Here is a 15,374-nt window from a genome sequence, read left to right as displayed (position 1 = left end):
TGATCCTCCTTGTCTTTTGTGGAACACAGTTCACAAGCAATGCCAGCAACTCATGCAGAGTGTTTTTTTGCAGAGCTGGGAGGGAAGGATGTTGAAGATTTGTTCACAGCTGTGTTGAGTCCAGCAGCCCCACAGCCAGCTCCTCTGCCTCAGCCTCCTCCCCCACCACAGCTCATGTCTTTGCACAGCCAAGGTATGTTCTTCTGGTGCTTCTGTGGGCAGCAGCCTGGCCAGGAGAGTTGTGCACATTTTAAATGCTGATGGGGAACTAGGACTCATCTTACACTGTGCAAAATTGGGGAATCTGCCATTGTTAATTTGTGAAATATTATTCTAAACCTGTTCTGAAGGGACTATGTGATGAACATCCATGTTAATGTTGCTAATAGAAAAGGACAGTTATTTGAGATTTTTCTGACATATTGGTGCTTTTGCTTTAGCTGACACTTAGATGGTTTGGAAATCAGTCTGTGATAAAGCATGTGTTCTCTTCTGACTTCACTCTAATTACTTTTGAGCACCTCCTCAAGGGTAAGGCAAGAGTCTATGTAACACTGATTTACTGAGTTTTAGTATCTGTAAGAATGCAGTTTCATATATTAGCTAGTCCTAATAGAAAGGAGACTAAACAGATTTAAAATTTATCTTGGAAATTGTACTTTATTTTTCTTCATTCCTACTAAAATTACCTTGAGTTAGATAAAGCATCTTGCTCTTGTATGGAAGGCAAGAGACAGATTGATTTTTTTATTATTATCAGTAGAGCTGCTTTTTTAAGCAGTATGTGGGAATATAATTGAATGTGCTCCTTTTCTCATCACACATCACCTCTAGTGGGTTTTCCATGTGCTGATGTAAAGAGTGTCCACTCTTGGATACTGGTACTAAAGGAAGGACTATGCAAATTGATTTGGCCAGTGAATTAATCATAAGAAGAAAACTGATTTGTTTCCTAGTTGGATCAGTTTTCATAAAAACTAAATACTTCAAAACCTTTTAGAAATGAGAGTATTTTAAGTAAATAATGAGTTGATTTAAAGCAAAAAATAATGTAGATACCATTGCCTGTTTCCCAGTTACTTGAGTACTTGTGGATAGCTCCAGCATGTGAGCTCTGTAAGATTGTTCAGCTCCTCCCTGTGGGAACTGCCATGATAACCAAGTTTTGGATTTACACTTTGGTTCTGCTCCAGTGGAATGATCCACAGATAAATGCTTCAGTAGTGGTGCAGCTTGCATCAAGTTTCAGATAAAATTATTGCTCTTTTCTCATAAAGATATGTAAGCACACAGTGCAGACCAGAGCCCGTCCTGTTTGTTTGCCAGGTCTTCACAGTTAGTTAGTGTTACCAGCACAGTAACATTCTATTAAATTTTGTGTTACAACTGTAGTTGGTGCACAGCTTACATAACCTTTAGATCAGAAACAGTCTCCTAAAATGGGAGAATGATACAGTGTCATCCTGCAGATACATCTGATTCCTGAGCTACTTCAGTGCTTTTAAGGAAATACTGGGGCACCAGTTATAATCTCGCTTAAGTGATGGGATCCAAAGGCCAGAGTTAATTCTGTGTATAACATCTGCAAATACCATCTGCTGGAATGAATCTGCCTGTGCCACATTTGTAATATTGTAATCAAATAAATAACATTTTCTGCCTTCTTACTGCTAGACTGGACATTTAATTAGAAAATGTTAATGCTCATTTGAGTAGAGTTATCTGTTTCATTGGTTACAAATTAGGGAGTTAGTAGATAATGAGGCTTACTTTGGTACAATGCTCAGGAGTCTCAGAAGAGGAGATATTTAATTCAGGTGGCTAATGATCATCCTGCAGGGACTGAAAACTACCTTCTCCATGGCTTGCTGCTTTTGTCTTGGTCTAACAAACATGAAGAACATGAGCTTTTAAGTTTATTACCTCTATATAAAGTGCAGTACCATGGCAGGGCTACTGCAAAAGTTTTGGGAATCCATTTTTGAAAAAAAAAATTGTGTTTTTGACAAGAAAAAAAAAGTGTGCAGGGATGTAATAGAGTAGAAAAGGATCCTTTAAGCTTACAGAGAAGGATTTTAAACTGATGTAAAATCTTTTCCAAAAAAGTTAGGTCAGCACTGTAAATTTTAAAGCATTTAGTTTTTAGAGGAGACATTGTTTTCTCAGTGGAAGGTTCCACCTCTGCCTTAGAAGCAGTCACCCTTGGAAACTTAAATGAGTGACTTAATCTGCTTGTTTCCAGGAGAGAATGCATTTCCAAGAGTGCCCCTCATGAATGGTCTGATTGGCCCCAACCCTCATCTCCCTCACACGGCTCTGGCTGCTGGAGGAGGGCTGGGCACCTTCTCTCCCATTACACAGCAGCCATACACTGATGCCAGGTAAGTCCAGATGGAGAATAAAAAGTATTTGGTGTATTTAGCATAAAAAAAAAAAATCTAAGTAACAAAAACACCTGGAGGGTGTTGTTGGTTACTAATAATGTGATATTACTAGTTCTTGACAGCCACCACAAAACCTTGTGTATTCTTGCAGTGTGTTCACTGCTGAAATACCAAACAGAATGAGCACTTTGCTAATTGAGGGTTGGTTTGTTTTGTTGTTTTTATACAATCTGTAAAACAAACCCCTTTTCTGGTCTGTCAGGGATAAGAATCCAGCCTTCAATCCAATGGTGAGTGATCCCAACAGCTCATGGGCACCAGCTGCTCCACCTCTGGAGGGTGAAGGTGATACCATGTCCAATGCTCAGAGAAGCACCCTGAAGTGGGAGAAAGAAGAAGCTTTGGGTGAAATGGCAACTGTAGCACCTGTTCTCTATACAAATATCAACTTCCCCAACCTGAAGGAAGAATTCCCAGGTGAGTGATTGACTGAATCAAGTTGAATACTTCGCAGCAATTTTGGTGCACCTTGATTTTAAAGTATCTCAGGTAAACTTATCATAGCCTTGTGTGTTGACACATTTTTTTGGTTGCAGACTGGGCTACAAGAGTGAAGCAAATTGCTAAGCTGTGGAGGAAAGCAAGCTCTCAGGAGAGGGCTCCCTATGTGGTAAGAACAATTCCCACCTGCATTTGCATGCTTCCAGCAAACATACATTTCATTTATAAGGTTTGTTATAAGTGTTGTTTTGTTCTGTTTTTAATAACTCAAGTTCAAGGTTTCGTGATAGTTCCCTTACTGCAAGAAAACCTTTTTAATTTAGCTCCTAAGTCTGAATACTTCTACCTGTACTCTTTGTTTTTCAGTCATGGCATAAACACAATTAGTACTGTGCAATGTAAAGGCATCAGCTGAGATGAGAACATTTGTGGTTCCCACTGCCTCTCAGCTGCCTTTGATTCATGCCTCAAGTCATCTTTGCTCTGTCTCAAGTCATCTTTGCTTTGTCTCTTTCTATATAAATCTCACCAGTTTCTTGAGAAGGCTAATAGCAACTGATCATGAGATTCCTCTCCCTTTCATCATCCCCTCTCTCCGGGCTATCCTTTTTTCCCTGTTAGAGTTGCTGAAGCCTTTCAGCTATTGAACTAGCAATTCCAGAGGTGTCAGTGCTCACACCTCTGCTTTCCTCATTTACTTCTACTCCTTGTGTTCTTGCTTTACTGTTCCCTTTCTCTGCTTGCTCTCTTGTATTGCTTTGTATGGAGACTCTCCTGATATCTTCTGCTATCCATTTTTCTGGTACCATTTTGTGGGGAGCTTGAAGGACTCAATTTTTCTCTCCAAAATCATTCACCTTCTTCACATCTGAGTTAAGTGAACACACAGGTATTTGTAGCAGCTATCTGGAGTTACATTGTCATTGATTTTACCCTGCAGAACTGCCATTCAGAGGGGGTGACCCTTAAGCTTTGTTGAAGTCTCTGTTGAGGCATGTGTGTATCCAAAGTATTATTGATTCTTTTGGACTTTCCCAACAACTGCTGGCAAATGTACTTTTCTTTAACTTCCATTCTCTCCTGGTTCTCGTCTTTGTTTCTTCACAGCAGCAACTGGATGGTCATTCTCACTTTGCAGGTTTCTGTGGATTTTGCAGTTTTCAGTCTCATAGCCTTCCCCTACCTGCTCTTTTTTCATGTAGTCCCATCAGTAAACAAACTTCATTCCTCTGCATGTTGATGACTCGAAGTTTAGCAGTACTACATCATCTTCTGCTGTCCAAATTCAAAATTGCTGTGATCTCTGGCTTAAGAGGATAAATCATATCCTAAACTCATTGTGAGAAGTGGAGTTCTTGATCTTTCTGAAACCCTTTCCATAATTCTCTCATTTTTCCTTTTTATCACTGAGGCATCATTATTATTCTGCTTTTTATTCAGTGTTGCAATTTCAGCACCTTTGGACCTCTATATCACCTTGCCCATGCTGTAGTTAATCTTGGTGGTTCCTTCTTTGTGGTATTTATAAGATAATACCCACTTACATGGGTGGCATTTACCACTTCACAATTATTTCTGTTGCTGATTGCTTTATTTTTCATTGTTCTTAAAAAATGCAGTCATATTGTTGTGATGGCTATCCAAAAGTCAGCATCAAAAATTACTTCCCCTATGTACAGGAGTTGAGGGCATGCTCCTGCACACCAGTATTTCCACAGCAAAATGTGGTTAATTCCTCTCAGAACAGTCCTTTTGCTTCTGCTGGTATTCCTGACATTGTGCACACAAGAAGCTGCTGTGGTGCCTCTCCTGAGGGACTTAGACTCTGAGAGGTTGAATGAAGGCTGAAATGAAATTCAGAGGAGTACTAGCAAATTTTCACTGTTGCTTTTTACTTTACTTAGCATGCACAATCCCATCACTTACAGGGAAAAATGACAGTGATTTTTCTGCTGCTGTGACACCAGTGCTCTCATCCATGTCACTATTTCATTGTTGGGGGGAAGTATTGAAGCCTTTTCCTCTAGGCAACCCCTACTTGACAGCTGCAGATAAATTTGTGAAAAAGAGAATGTGAGGGTTTGGTTCAGAAAAGAAATCACATCCTAGATTGGTGGTAAAACAGGCTCTTTGAAACTTCCATTAGATACTTTAAAGTGTCACTATAGCTGTAAAATGCCTCATTGAAGAGGAATTGCTGTGTCTCCATACAGTTTTTCCTGATCCATAGCCCCATATCCTATGTTTATACTGTTAACTGTTAACAGACTCAGATCTTTAGAGGTCATTTAATGGACTAGACTGTATTTTTCTTGTCATTGAAGTTCTCCACATTAGTGGCCTTTATTGATCCAAACATCATCTGCTGTGCTCAGCCATCATGTTGTAAGACCACACCAATATGTGATTTGAAAGGTGAACTGGTGCTATTAACGATTTCTTGGCACAGCACAGTGCCTGCAACAGACACCCTCCTGTATAGAAAAGCTTTGCTAATAGGTTTACTAATTTACTAATTGCTAGTAACCTCTTAGTTCCCTCCATATCTGTTAAACACAGAATTTCCATAGAGGTGTGAAATTTTTCTGTTTGGAATTCTTTCCTAAGTGCATAATGTCATTTCCACGAGGATGTGTGTGATTAAAACAGGCTGTGCAAATAATTTGGTGATAGATTTTGTAGGAAAAACAGATGCAGTGTGCCCACTTAGTAGAAGAAAATAATTCTAACTGTATCTTTTCTCTTTTTCCAGCAAAAAGCCAGAGATAATAGAGCTGCTTTGCGCATCAATAAAGTACAGATGTCAAATGACTCCATGAAAAGGCAGCAGCAACAGGATAGCATTGATCCCAGCTCCCGCATCGACTCCGACCTCTTTAAAGATCCATTAAAACAGAGGGAATCAGAACATGAGCAGGAATGGAAATTCAGACAGGTGTGTAGCATTTAAGGTGTTTTGTTATTTTCTCCCTGTTTTTTATTGCATTGCAGGAATCTGTTGTAATAAAATCAATTTGAATCTTTCTTTGTAGAAGAGTATACAGTCAGCCATTCTGCTTGGGAAGAAAATAGATGTTACCAGGAGATAAACTGTTTGTAAAAAACCTTTTCTTTAAATTTTGACTCTTAAATCCTGTGTATTATAGAAACAGATTGTTCTTTCTCTGCATGGGTGGTCGCTGCGGTAGTTCTTTATTACATACCCTGTATTGCAGTAACTTTGTCCTGCAGACTGCTGCCTCACATGGGGCTGGATGTTTCTCTAAGCCCACACCAGTGCTGCATGTCAGTTACCTTTGTCTCCAGAGTATAAGGTTGGAAAGCAGTGATGCTCTTTAGGCATCCTGGGAAATGCTTATTCCCAGGCAAGCAAGATGCATGTCAAGTTAATTAAACTTCAGAAATAGCTGGACTCTCTGCTCCCTTTGCATTTAAAATTTGCAATTATTTGTAACTGATACTGGATGTGTCCTGAGGTTTTAATTATAGAATCAGTCATTAGAAAGATTTTGTATACCCTTAACTTAGAAGTGTAACATATTTCCTCATAATTTTAAAACAGCAAATGCGACAAAAAAGTAAGCAGCAGGCCAAAATAGAAGCCACACAGAAGCTTGAACAGGTGAAAAATGAGCAGCAGCAACAGCAGCAGCAACAGCAGCAGCAGCAGTTTGGTTCTCAGCAGCTCCTGAACCAGTCTGGCTCAGACACACCCAGCAGTGGGATCCAGAGCCCCTTAACGCCGCAGACTGGCAATGGCAGCATGTCTCCTGCACAGCAGACATTCCATAAGGATCTGTTCACAAAGCAGCAGCTCCCTGCTACGCCCACGTCGGCGCCCTCAGATGATGTGTTCCTAAAGCCACAGGCCCCACCTCCCACTCCCACCCGAATCCCAGTGCACGAATCGCTGGCTCAGTCTCAGACTCCTCAGACACCATCACAACAGATGTTTTCTCCAGGTTCCACAAACACAAGGCCTCCTTCTCCGATGGATCCCTATGCTAAAATGGTGGGAACACCCAGACCAGCACCCATCAACCAGAGCTTTGTCAGAAGGAACCCCATTGCCCCCTTGGATTCCTGTGCAGCACAGCCCTCCATATCTCGGGAGCCATCGGGCAGCAGGCCCTCGCCAGTCAGGGACTCATGTTCTTCATCTCCAGGTAGCAGTGATCCCTATGCAAAGCCCCCAGACACACCCAGGCCTGTCCTGCCATCAGAGCAGTTCTCCAAACCTCTGGGAGTCCCCCGGTCACCCATAGTTATGGAGCAGTCAGGGAAGGTTCCTTTAGGTGCCGGAAGCAGCGATCCATTTACGAAGCCGGCTCCTAGGACTGACACCTTTCAGAGACAGAGAGTAACCTCTGCTGATGCCTATGCACGGCCTCCATTGACTCCCACTCCTGCTCCTGTGGATGGGAGCCCTGGACCTTTCAAAACTCCTCTGCGCCCTCCTCAGTCCCCGCAGGATCCTTACTCCTCCATGCCAGGCACGCCCCGGCGCGTCGCTGTCGATCCCTACGAAAGGCCCCCTCTGACACCCAGGCCCGTGGATAACTTTTCCCATTCCCAGGCCAATGATCCCTACAGCCAGCCTCCCCTCACTCCCCACCCTGCCATGAAGGAGCCTTTTGCCCACCCGCCGCGCATGGTGCGGCAGCAGGGTGATTCTTTCCCTCAGGCTGGGCCCATCTCAAGGCCAGCCTCTCAGGACCCTTACTCCCAGCCTCCAGGTACTCCACGGCCAGTTGCTGACCCTTACGCCCAACCCCCAGGAACTCCTCGTCCCACCACGGTGGATCCATATATGCAGCAGCCACCAACACCAAGGCCTGCTCAACCAGCAGATCTGTTTGCTCAGTCCCCAGCAAACCAGCAGAGACATTCTGATCCCTATGCCCAACCTCCTGGAACACCACGGCCAGTTCTCAGTGATCCTTACTCTCAGCAGCCAGCAACCCCAAGGCCAGGGATTCCTGAGGGGTTTAACAGACCTGCCGTGACAAGGCCAGGACTAATAACAGGTAGAGATCCTTTCCTGCAGACACCACAGAGCAGGTTGCAGGGCACTTTTGTCAGGCCATCAGACCCATGTTCTCAAACACCCAGGTCTGCAGGACCTGCAATAACAGATTCCTTTAGCCATGGTGCAGCTACTCCAGCACATGACCCATATGATCAGTCACCAATGACTCCAAGACCTCAGCCAGAATCTTTTGGAACTGGTCAGCTGGCCCATGATGCTGCTGAGCAGCCACGGCCTGGATCTGAGGGCACCTTCAGTGCATCTGGAAATGCTCCCATGACTTCTCAAGGACAACAATTTCCCAAAGTTTCACAAGTTCCTGGCCCAGCACCCACCACGGGAGTAACAGATACACAGAACACCATGAATATGTCTCAAGCAGATACTGAGAAGTTAAGACAGGTGAGAATTCTGATGATATTAAAATTCTGGAAGTATAAGAATTTTCCCCGTTCTTGTTAATACTTGAAGGTTTTTGCCATTAAACATAACTATATGTAAGATATGTATTATCTTAGTTTACTTAATATGTTCCTTTGGTCCTTCTGGATAGAACCACAATATACAGAATACAGAAACATCAGTAATTTCTAAGGAGTTTGGACAAAATCCAAAAAAAAGAAGCAAAGGCTGTGTTTGAAGCCACTGAAGACATAGATGGTTGGTCTGTAGTAGTGCCTTTAGCTACAGTCCGAGTTAAAAAAACATTTTAAAAGGTCAGTTTGTTCTATTCTGTAACAAATGAGGTGTGGAACTGATTGTCTGTGACTTGTTCAGTGGCTGGAGAAGGGAGTACAAGCACAGATCTCAGACCATGTCTGACTTTGCAGTTGGCCAGTGTGTTGAGATGAATCCTTCCCTTGGTTGCAGCTCTTCTTGAGGCACATTCACTCCAGGTTTCTGTCCATGAATGGCAAACAGCTCTTGCTAAGAGATAGAATTGCATTCAGCTTGGGGAAAGCTGCTCAATCTTCTGTTTGGAAGGAGGGATGGGAAGTGAATTTAATGGAAAACCAGTGGTTTTTCATAGTGGTTATCATACAGAGTTAAGAGAGAATTCTGCAGCTATGGTGTAAAAACCTTCTGCTGAATTTTCTTCAGTGGCCTCTAGTCACATTTGTCTCTCAGAATGCACTTTTCCCGTGGTGAAAGGGCCTGCCCCAGGAGTAGAAAAATGGAAAGAGAGTTGCTTCCATGTTAAATGGTAGAATGGGATCACACCATACACTTTACCAAGAGGTCTGGATGTTAAGTTGGGTTGCCAGCACCCTGCACCATTTGACCCTCCTCCTCATTTCTGAGGTGATTGTTGTTTTTAATAATATTTTCTTTTAACAAGTGAAGAATTTCTTTCCTCAAAAAGTAAACCTAGCTGAGTGCAACACTTCAAAAGATGTCAGTTGCAGTGTCAAGTATAATGATTTATTTTCTTGTAAACAGCGCCAGAAGCTCCGTGAGATTATTCTACAGCAGCAGCAGCAGAAGAAGAATGCAGTTCGCCAGGAAAAGGCCTTGCAGGACACAGCAGCTCCTCCCCATGCAGCCCCTCTTCAGCATTGGCAGCAAGACAACTTAAATCAGATCTTTAACCGCCCTCCTCCTCCCTATCCTGGGAATATCAGATCCTCTGTGGTCCCTCCAGGTGGGCCAAGGTTCTCCATGTACCCGAAGGAGCAGCGTGGGCCCTTCCCTGGGGATGGGCAGTTCAACAGGCCCCAGTTTCCAGGAGACATGAACACCATGGGGATGAGACCTCATGGTCTGAGGTGAGCTCTTGCGTCTCTTAAACTCAGGGGTAGTTGAAGGGGGTATTTCAGACAGGATGAAAAATCATCCACAGGAGCTGGTAACCTTCCTGAACTCTGTACGTGCAGTGGGTTTTCCTTTAACTTTAGAAGGTGTGTTTTACACAAAGTATTCTACGCTGTTTTGTTGGGAGTAATTCAGAAAAATAAATGGAGAAACTGCAGAAGTAGTGAAACTTATGTGACCTGAGACATCATGTTGTCCATGGCTTTTGGGTCATTTTAAAAAAAAAAGTAAAATACTTTATTTATGATGTCTTAATAATGAATAATTTCTAATGAGTATGTGATCAAACATCAGCTTCTGTCTGTGGCATTTTTGCAGTGAATGTTACAATGTAAAATGAATGCCAGTATCAACATACATTCTCAGAAGTTAATTTTTTTCAGTATCTGGATTTATTTCAGTTATTTCTAAATCCACACACTGAGGTTTTTTTACTCTGATTTGCATTAACATGTATTTTAATTACTATGTTAGTTCTGACTGTCAGAGTTTTCTATCCATTATTATTATTATTGAAATTGAAAACAGGTTGTTTATTAAACATAATTAAAGCAATTATTTTATTGTAGTCATAAAGCTCGTTTAAATGTAAGTATAATTAGTCAAAACATTGATTTAAATATCTTGATGAATGCATCATGTAAAGCATTTTGGTGAACAGTTATTTAGTCGTGTGAGACTGAGAAAAAAGATGATTTGCCTTTCATGCTTTATTTTAGATATGGATTTCCAGGAGGGGGCCACGGTCCACCCTCGGGCCAGGAGCGTTTCCTTGGTCCTCAGCAGCCCCTGCAGCGGCCTGGAGTTCCCCCCCAGCTGAGGAGGTCCCTGTCCATTGACATGCCCCGGGCAGTGAGCAGCCCTCAGATCAGTAACGCACCCGGCATCCCGCAGCATTTCCCGCCGCAGGGAATCCCGGTGCAGCAGCACAACATCCTGGGGCAGGCGTTCATCGAGCTGCGGCACAGGGCTCCTGATGGCAGGCCAAGGCTGCCCTTCAGCCCTGCTGCTGCTGCTGCTGCCACCGTGCTGGATGCAGCAGCTCAGCACCAGAGGCACCCCGGCTTCCTGCCCAGGCAGGATTTCCCAGGCCCAAGGCAGGCAGAGCCGCTGAGACACAATTCTCAAGGAATCCCAAACCAGCTGCAGATGGCTGCGGGGTTGGAGCACATGTCCCAGTCCCAGCAGGATCAGATCAATGCTGAGAACCCACCTGCACTTGTGATGCGTTCTCTGGGGCAGCCAGTTGCTGATGCATTCCCAGGAACATCTTTGTCCACATCTGCACCAGTTGATGAATCTGCAAACTTGCAGATTTCCAACCAGCCAAGTGATGGTCTAGAAGAAAAGCTTGATCCTGATGATCCTGCTGTAAAAGATTTGGATGTGAAAGACCTCGATGGGGTTGAAGTCAAGGATTTAGATGATGAGGATTTGGAAAATCTGAACCTGGACACAGAGGATGGGAAAGGAGATGAACTGGACACTCTAGATAATTTGGAAACCAATGATCCTCACCTTGATGATCTTCTGAGACCTGGGGAATTTGATTTAATTGCATACACAGACCCAGACCTTGATGTGGGGGATAAGAAAGGAATGTTTAATGAAGAACTAGACCTTAGTGTCCCCATTGATGACAAACTAGATATCCAGGGCAAGGCAGAAGAACCCAAACAGAAAGAACAAGGTGATACAGCTGTTGCCCCTGCTGAGACCCAGTCTCCACCAAAGAAATCAGCTACAGAAAATGAAGTTAAAACAAAAGTACTTTCCCCAAACACTCAAGAGGAAAAGAAGAATGAAAATGAAAAAGGTGATGGAAATACTGAGTCCACAAGTACTCAACAGGCTGCTGAAGTGGAGTTAAAGGATGGGGAAAAGGCTCCTGTGCAACCTGCTAACCCAGAATTCCCTGACAAAACTCCTGCTGTTCCTAGCCAAGATACAACTGTGCCTAGTCCAGATGCTCAGGGATCTGCTCCACTGCCTGTTCAAGGAGCAGTAAGTTCCTGCAGTATTTCTGGGTCCACCCCAGTCCTCTCAAGTTTGCTGTCTAGTGAAAGCTCAGACAATGCTGAAGGAAGAACTCTGGGATCTCCATCTCAATCTCTGCCACCCACACAAATGAACCATGGATCAGGTATTTCACAAACACTCATGACACCTGCTGGACAGATCTTGGAAAACACTTTAAATTCCAATCTGCCCATGGTTCCACGAATGAACCATAATTTTTCTCAAGGGTCACCAAATCCAGGATTTATTCAGGGTCAGTCATCTAATCACAACTTTGGGACAGGACAGACATCGAATCAGACTGTGGCTGTACCAAACCGTCCTGGTCCCAGCGGCATCGCTGGTCCCCAGCAGATGATGCTCCCTCAGCCATTAGCTCAGCAGCAAAACAGAGAGAGGCCACTTCTGCTAGAGGAGCAGCCACTTCTTCTGCAGGACCTCTTGGATCAGGAGAGGCAGGAGCAGCAGCAGCAGAGACAGATGCAGGCCATGATTCGCCAGCGTTCAGAGCCTTTTTTCCCCAATATTGGTATGTGGGTGTCCTGTTTGTGTGTTTCTGGATGGTGTTCTAAAAATGCAGCAACAAATAGTTAAATAATCCACAGGACTGCCAGAAGCAGGTAAATATGTAGAACTTGAAGGTGGCATATAATAAAAATGAGCCTGCCTATTAGGTATAAAGGGAGTATGGAAATTGAGCATGTAGGTGGAATTCTGAACTCTGGCAGAGCTCCTGTTGTCATTACCAGGATCAAGGTAACTCTGCTTTACTGATAATGTTTGTGACATCAGCTGTGTCATATACTCTTTTCATCCTTTAGGTTCTCAAGAGATAGGGAGTAAATGCATCCTTTGTAAACAAAATTAGGTAATCAAGTGCAGTAGCTGATCTTAATATTTGATCTAATAATTTTATGTTTATGGTTGTTTTATGACTTTTTTTGGAGTATTTTTTGTGTCACAAGGAAAGGGATTATCAAAAGCTGTTACTAACCCACAAGTCTAGGCAAGGTCCAGAAATACCACATATAATTCTGCTTGTACTGAAAAAAATTAGGAAAAACTGTGGTTGCTTGTTTAATATAACCTAACAGTTTGAGCATTCATATCAAGACCATGGCCATCATTTAACTGATAATGAAACACTAAATTTTGAGAATTTTTGAAGTTGTAACTACAGTGACCATCAAGGCCACTCTCATAGTGCATTAGTGGTGGTGTGCCAGTTGCCAGTTGAGATCACAGGAACAACAACTCTTCCTGAGTCTTAAACCCATAAATAGAATTTATTAATCTGTTGGGTCATAGGCCAGATTTGGTCTAGAGCCCTTCTCAGACTCTCAGACTGACCTTCTTTTGGTTGTGTGTTGTGGCTGAAAACAAGGACAGCTGTTGCTGCACCAACTTCTACTGTTAGAAGTTCTTTAACCTTGAATATCAAAGTGGGGAGGACAATTATTGTGAAATAGGAATGCAGTTAATGTTTTACTGAAGATTTACACATGAACTAAATGTAAACAAGTAATTTCCATTTAATAACTTGTAATGTTTAGCTGTGTGATTCACTGCTGCTGATTTTGTGTTACAGATTTTGATGCAATTACAGATCCCATAATGAAAGCAAAAATGGTGGCTCTTAAGGGGATCAACAAAGTCATGGCACAGAATAACATGGGGATGCCACCAATGGTCATGAACAGGTAGGCAACTCTTGACAACATTCTTTAGGACTACAGAATGTAAAAGGAAATGACAGAGCTCAGGGAAACTGTGTGCAGGAAATGAAAAAAAAAAATTCTTTCTGTCCTGTGGTTCGCATTTGATGCTAACACAGGATTATCTCCTAGGAATAAAGCCAGTGTGGCAGTAGGAGCTATAAAAGGTATTCAAATGCATCAGATTTGTGTTCCAGTTGTAGTGTCATGGGTCAACATGGCCAGCATGTTGATGCTCTTCTTGTTTTCCCACTTGCTAATTAGGTAATGACACATCTCCCACGGGTTGTGCTAGAAACTGGGGGTGGCCATGTAACAGTGGAACCTCATGTTGCAGCAAATCATTTAATGCTGGGTATAAGTAAGATTTTAGCCCAAGTAGTGGAAGTTCCATCCTCTCCTTAAATCCCTTCTGAGGACAAAAGGAGCCATGAACTGTGCAGGCTGTCCTTAGGGTAGGTGGGGAGTCCATGGGCCAGGGGGGATCTGTGCCTGTTCTTTTGTGTGGCCCTTCAAACTGGATTTTCTCTGTCCAGTGCCCCATGATAATAGACGCCTTACCCAAGGTGTAAATTTACCCTACTCCAATTGACTGTGATGGTGACCATGAAACCTAAATACATTCAGCTGTTTTTCTTTAAATTATAAAATACTAAAATACAAATACAAACTTGTGTGTGTGTGTTTTCACTGTTCTAGCACAGTAGGTCATGTTTACATCATCTTTCTGAAAAATGTAAAATGCAATAGTTGCAACCAAGGGCAAATGCTGTCTGTATTCTCCAGGTGTTGAAAAGATTTGGCGCAGAAGTTCAAGTGCATGTCTGTATAATATTTGAGTGCTTTGTTTAATTGAACATAATAAAGTTGTCTCTCCTAATGTGCTGGTTTGCAAGGTTACAGTTTATCTTTCTGTTTCTCAATAGGTTTCCCTTTATGGGTCAGCCAGTGCCAGGAGCTCAGACCGTTGAGGGCCAAAATCATATGCAACAGGCAATTACACAGGTAATGCAGCTTGTTATGGGCTGGAAACAAAACTGTTCAATAATGATCACTAAGTTCTGGGTATTTTAATTGAATCATGATTTAATATCCTTGTCTGTCTGTTCTACTGAAATTTCTAGGATGGAAGTTTGACACCTCAGATTTCTAGACCTAATCCTCCCAACTTTGGTCCTGGTTTTGTCAGTAAGTAGAGATTTAATAATTTCTTGTATGGGTTGGGTTTTTTTTTTTTTTTTTTTCATTTTGCAGTTCAGTTTTCTTTAAAATGAACTATGGATCCTGTCTCAAAAAATCATCCTTTTAAAATTGAGTCATTCCATCATTACAATGCCAGGTAATGAAGGGGTGTATAGTAAATGCTGTTACCATTTTTTTTTAATGGAAGCTATCATCAACAAAACACCATAAGGAAAGAGGGAAACAGAAAATTAACATTATTAGGATTTGTATGAGAGCAGCAATCTATTCACTGGCAGACTGCTGTATTAGAAACCTGGTCTTGGGTTGTGTTGCAATATTCTGTGCTCAATGAGAACAGCTGTGTGTTGATGGAATTTTTTATTTCAGAAGCAGAAAGTTTTGTGCAGCATCATTGTCATTTGAACAAATACCAGAAAAAGCTTTCCAGGCACTGGTTAGGCAAACCTCACTGGTGAAACACAGTTGTTGAAAGAAATACACTGCACTAGCTTTTTGCATTCCATATTTCTGACTGCCCTAGATCAATTGTGAATCCTAGTCTGTGTGATGAGAAAGATTTATTAGCAGAAATTAAAACTGAGCATATGTTGGGAGAGGAAGACCATGTGTAAAAAAGTGTTTCTATCACTACAAATACTTCACTTGATATTTGTGAATAAGAAACAGAAGTAAACTCCTTCACATTTTCCAGAAGCTGAAGTAGCAGCA

At 42.4% G+C, this 15,374-nt stretch overlaps 1 protein-coding gene across 2 annotated transcripts in view; it reads left to right on the top strand.

The window, feature by feature from the left end:
- Nucleotides 1-15,374, top strand: part of KMT2C (lysine methyltransferase 2C) — a 187,666-nt gene that overhangs the window by 148,605 nt on the left and 23,687 nt on the right. For both annotated transcript variants that reach the window (XM_059469749.1, XM_059469741.1), the window contains 11 exons: nucleotides 74-193; nucleotides 2,243-2,381; nucleotides 2,647-2,861; nucleotides 2,981-3,054; nucleotides 5,638-5,820; nucleotides 6,448-8,316; nucleotides 9,355-9,680; nucleotides 10,446-12,274; nucleotides 13,334-13,445; nucleotides 14,387-14,465; nucleotides 14,585-14,648. In XM_059469749.1, the coding sequence (XP_059325732.1) occupies nucleotides 74-193; nucleotides 2,243-2,381; nucleotides 2,647-2,861; nucleotides 2,981-3,054; nucleotides 5,638-5,820; nucleotides 6,448-8,316; nucleotides 9,355-9,680; nucleotides 10,446-12,274; nucleotides 13,334-13,445; nucleotides 14,387-14,465; nucleotides 14,585-14,648 (5,010 nt within the window). The remainder of the gene's footprint in view (nucleotides 1-73; nucleotides 194-2,242; nucleotides 2,382-2,646; nucleotides 2,862-2,980; nucleotides 3,055-5,637; nucleotides 5,821-6,447; nucleotides 8,317-9,354; nucleotides 9,681-10,445; nucleotides 12,275-13,333; nucleotides 13,446-14,386; nucleotides 14,466-14,584; nucleotides 14,649-15,374) is intronic.

Source organism: Ammospiza nelsoni, chromosome 1, assembly GCF_027579445.1.
Source record: "Ammospiza nelsoni isolate bAmmNel1 chromosome 1, bAmmNel1.pri, whole genome shotgun sequence".
In the NCBI taxonomy this organism is placed as follows: domain Eukaryota; kingdom Metazoa; phylum Chordata; class Aves; order Passeriformes; family Passerellidae; genus Ammospiza; species Ammospiza nelsoni.
This window is presented reverse-complemented; position numbering and strand designations above follow the sequence as displayed.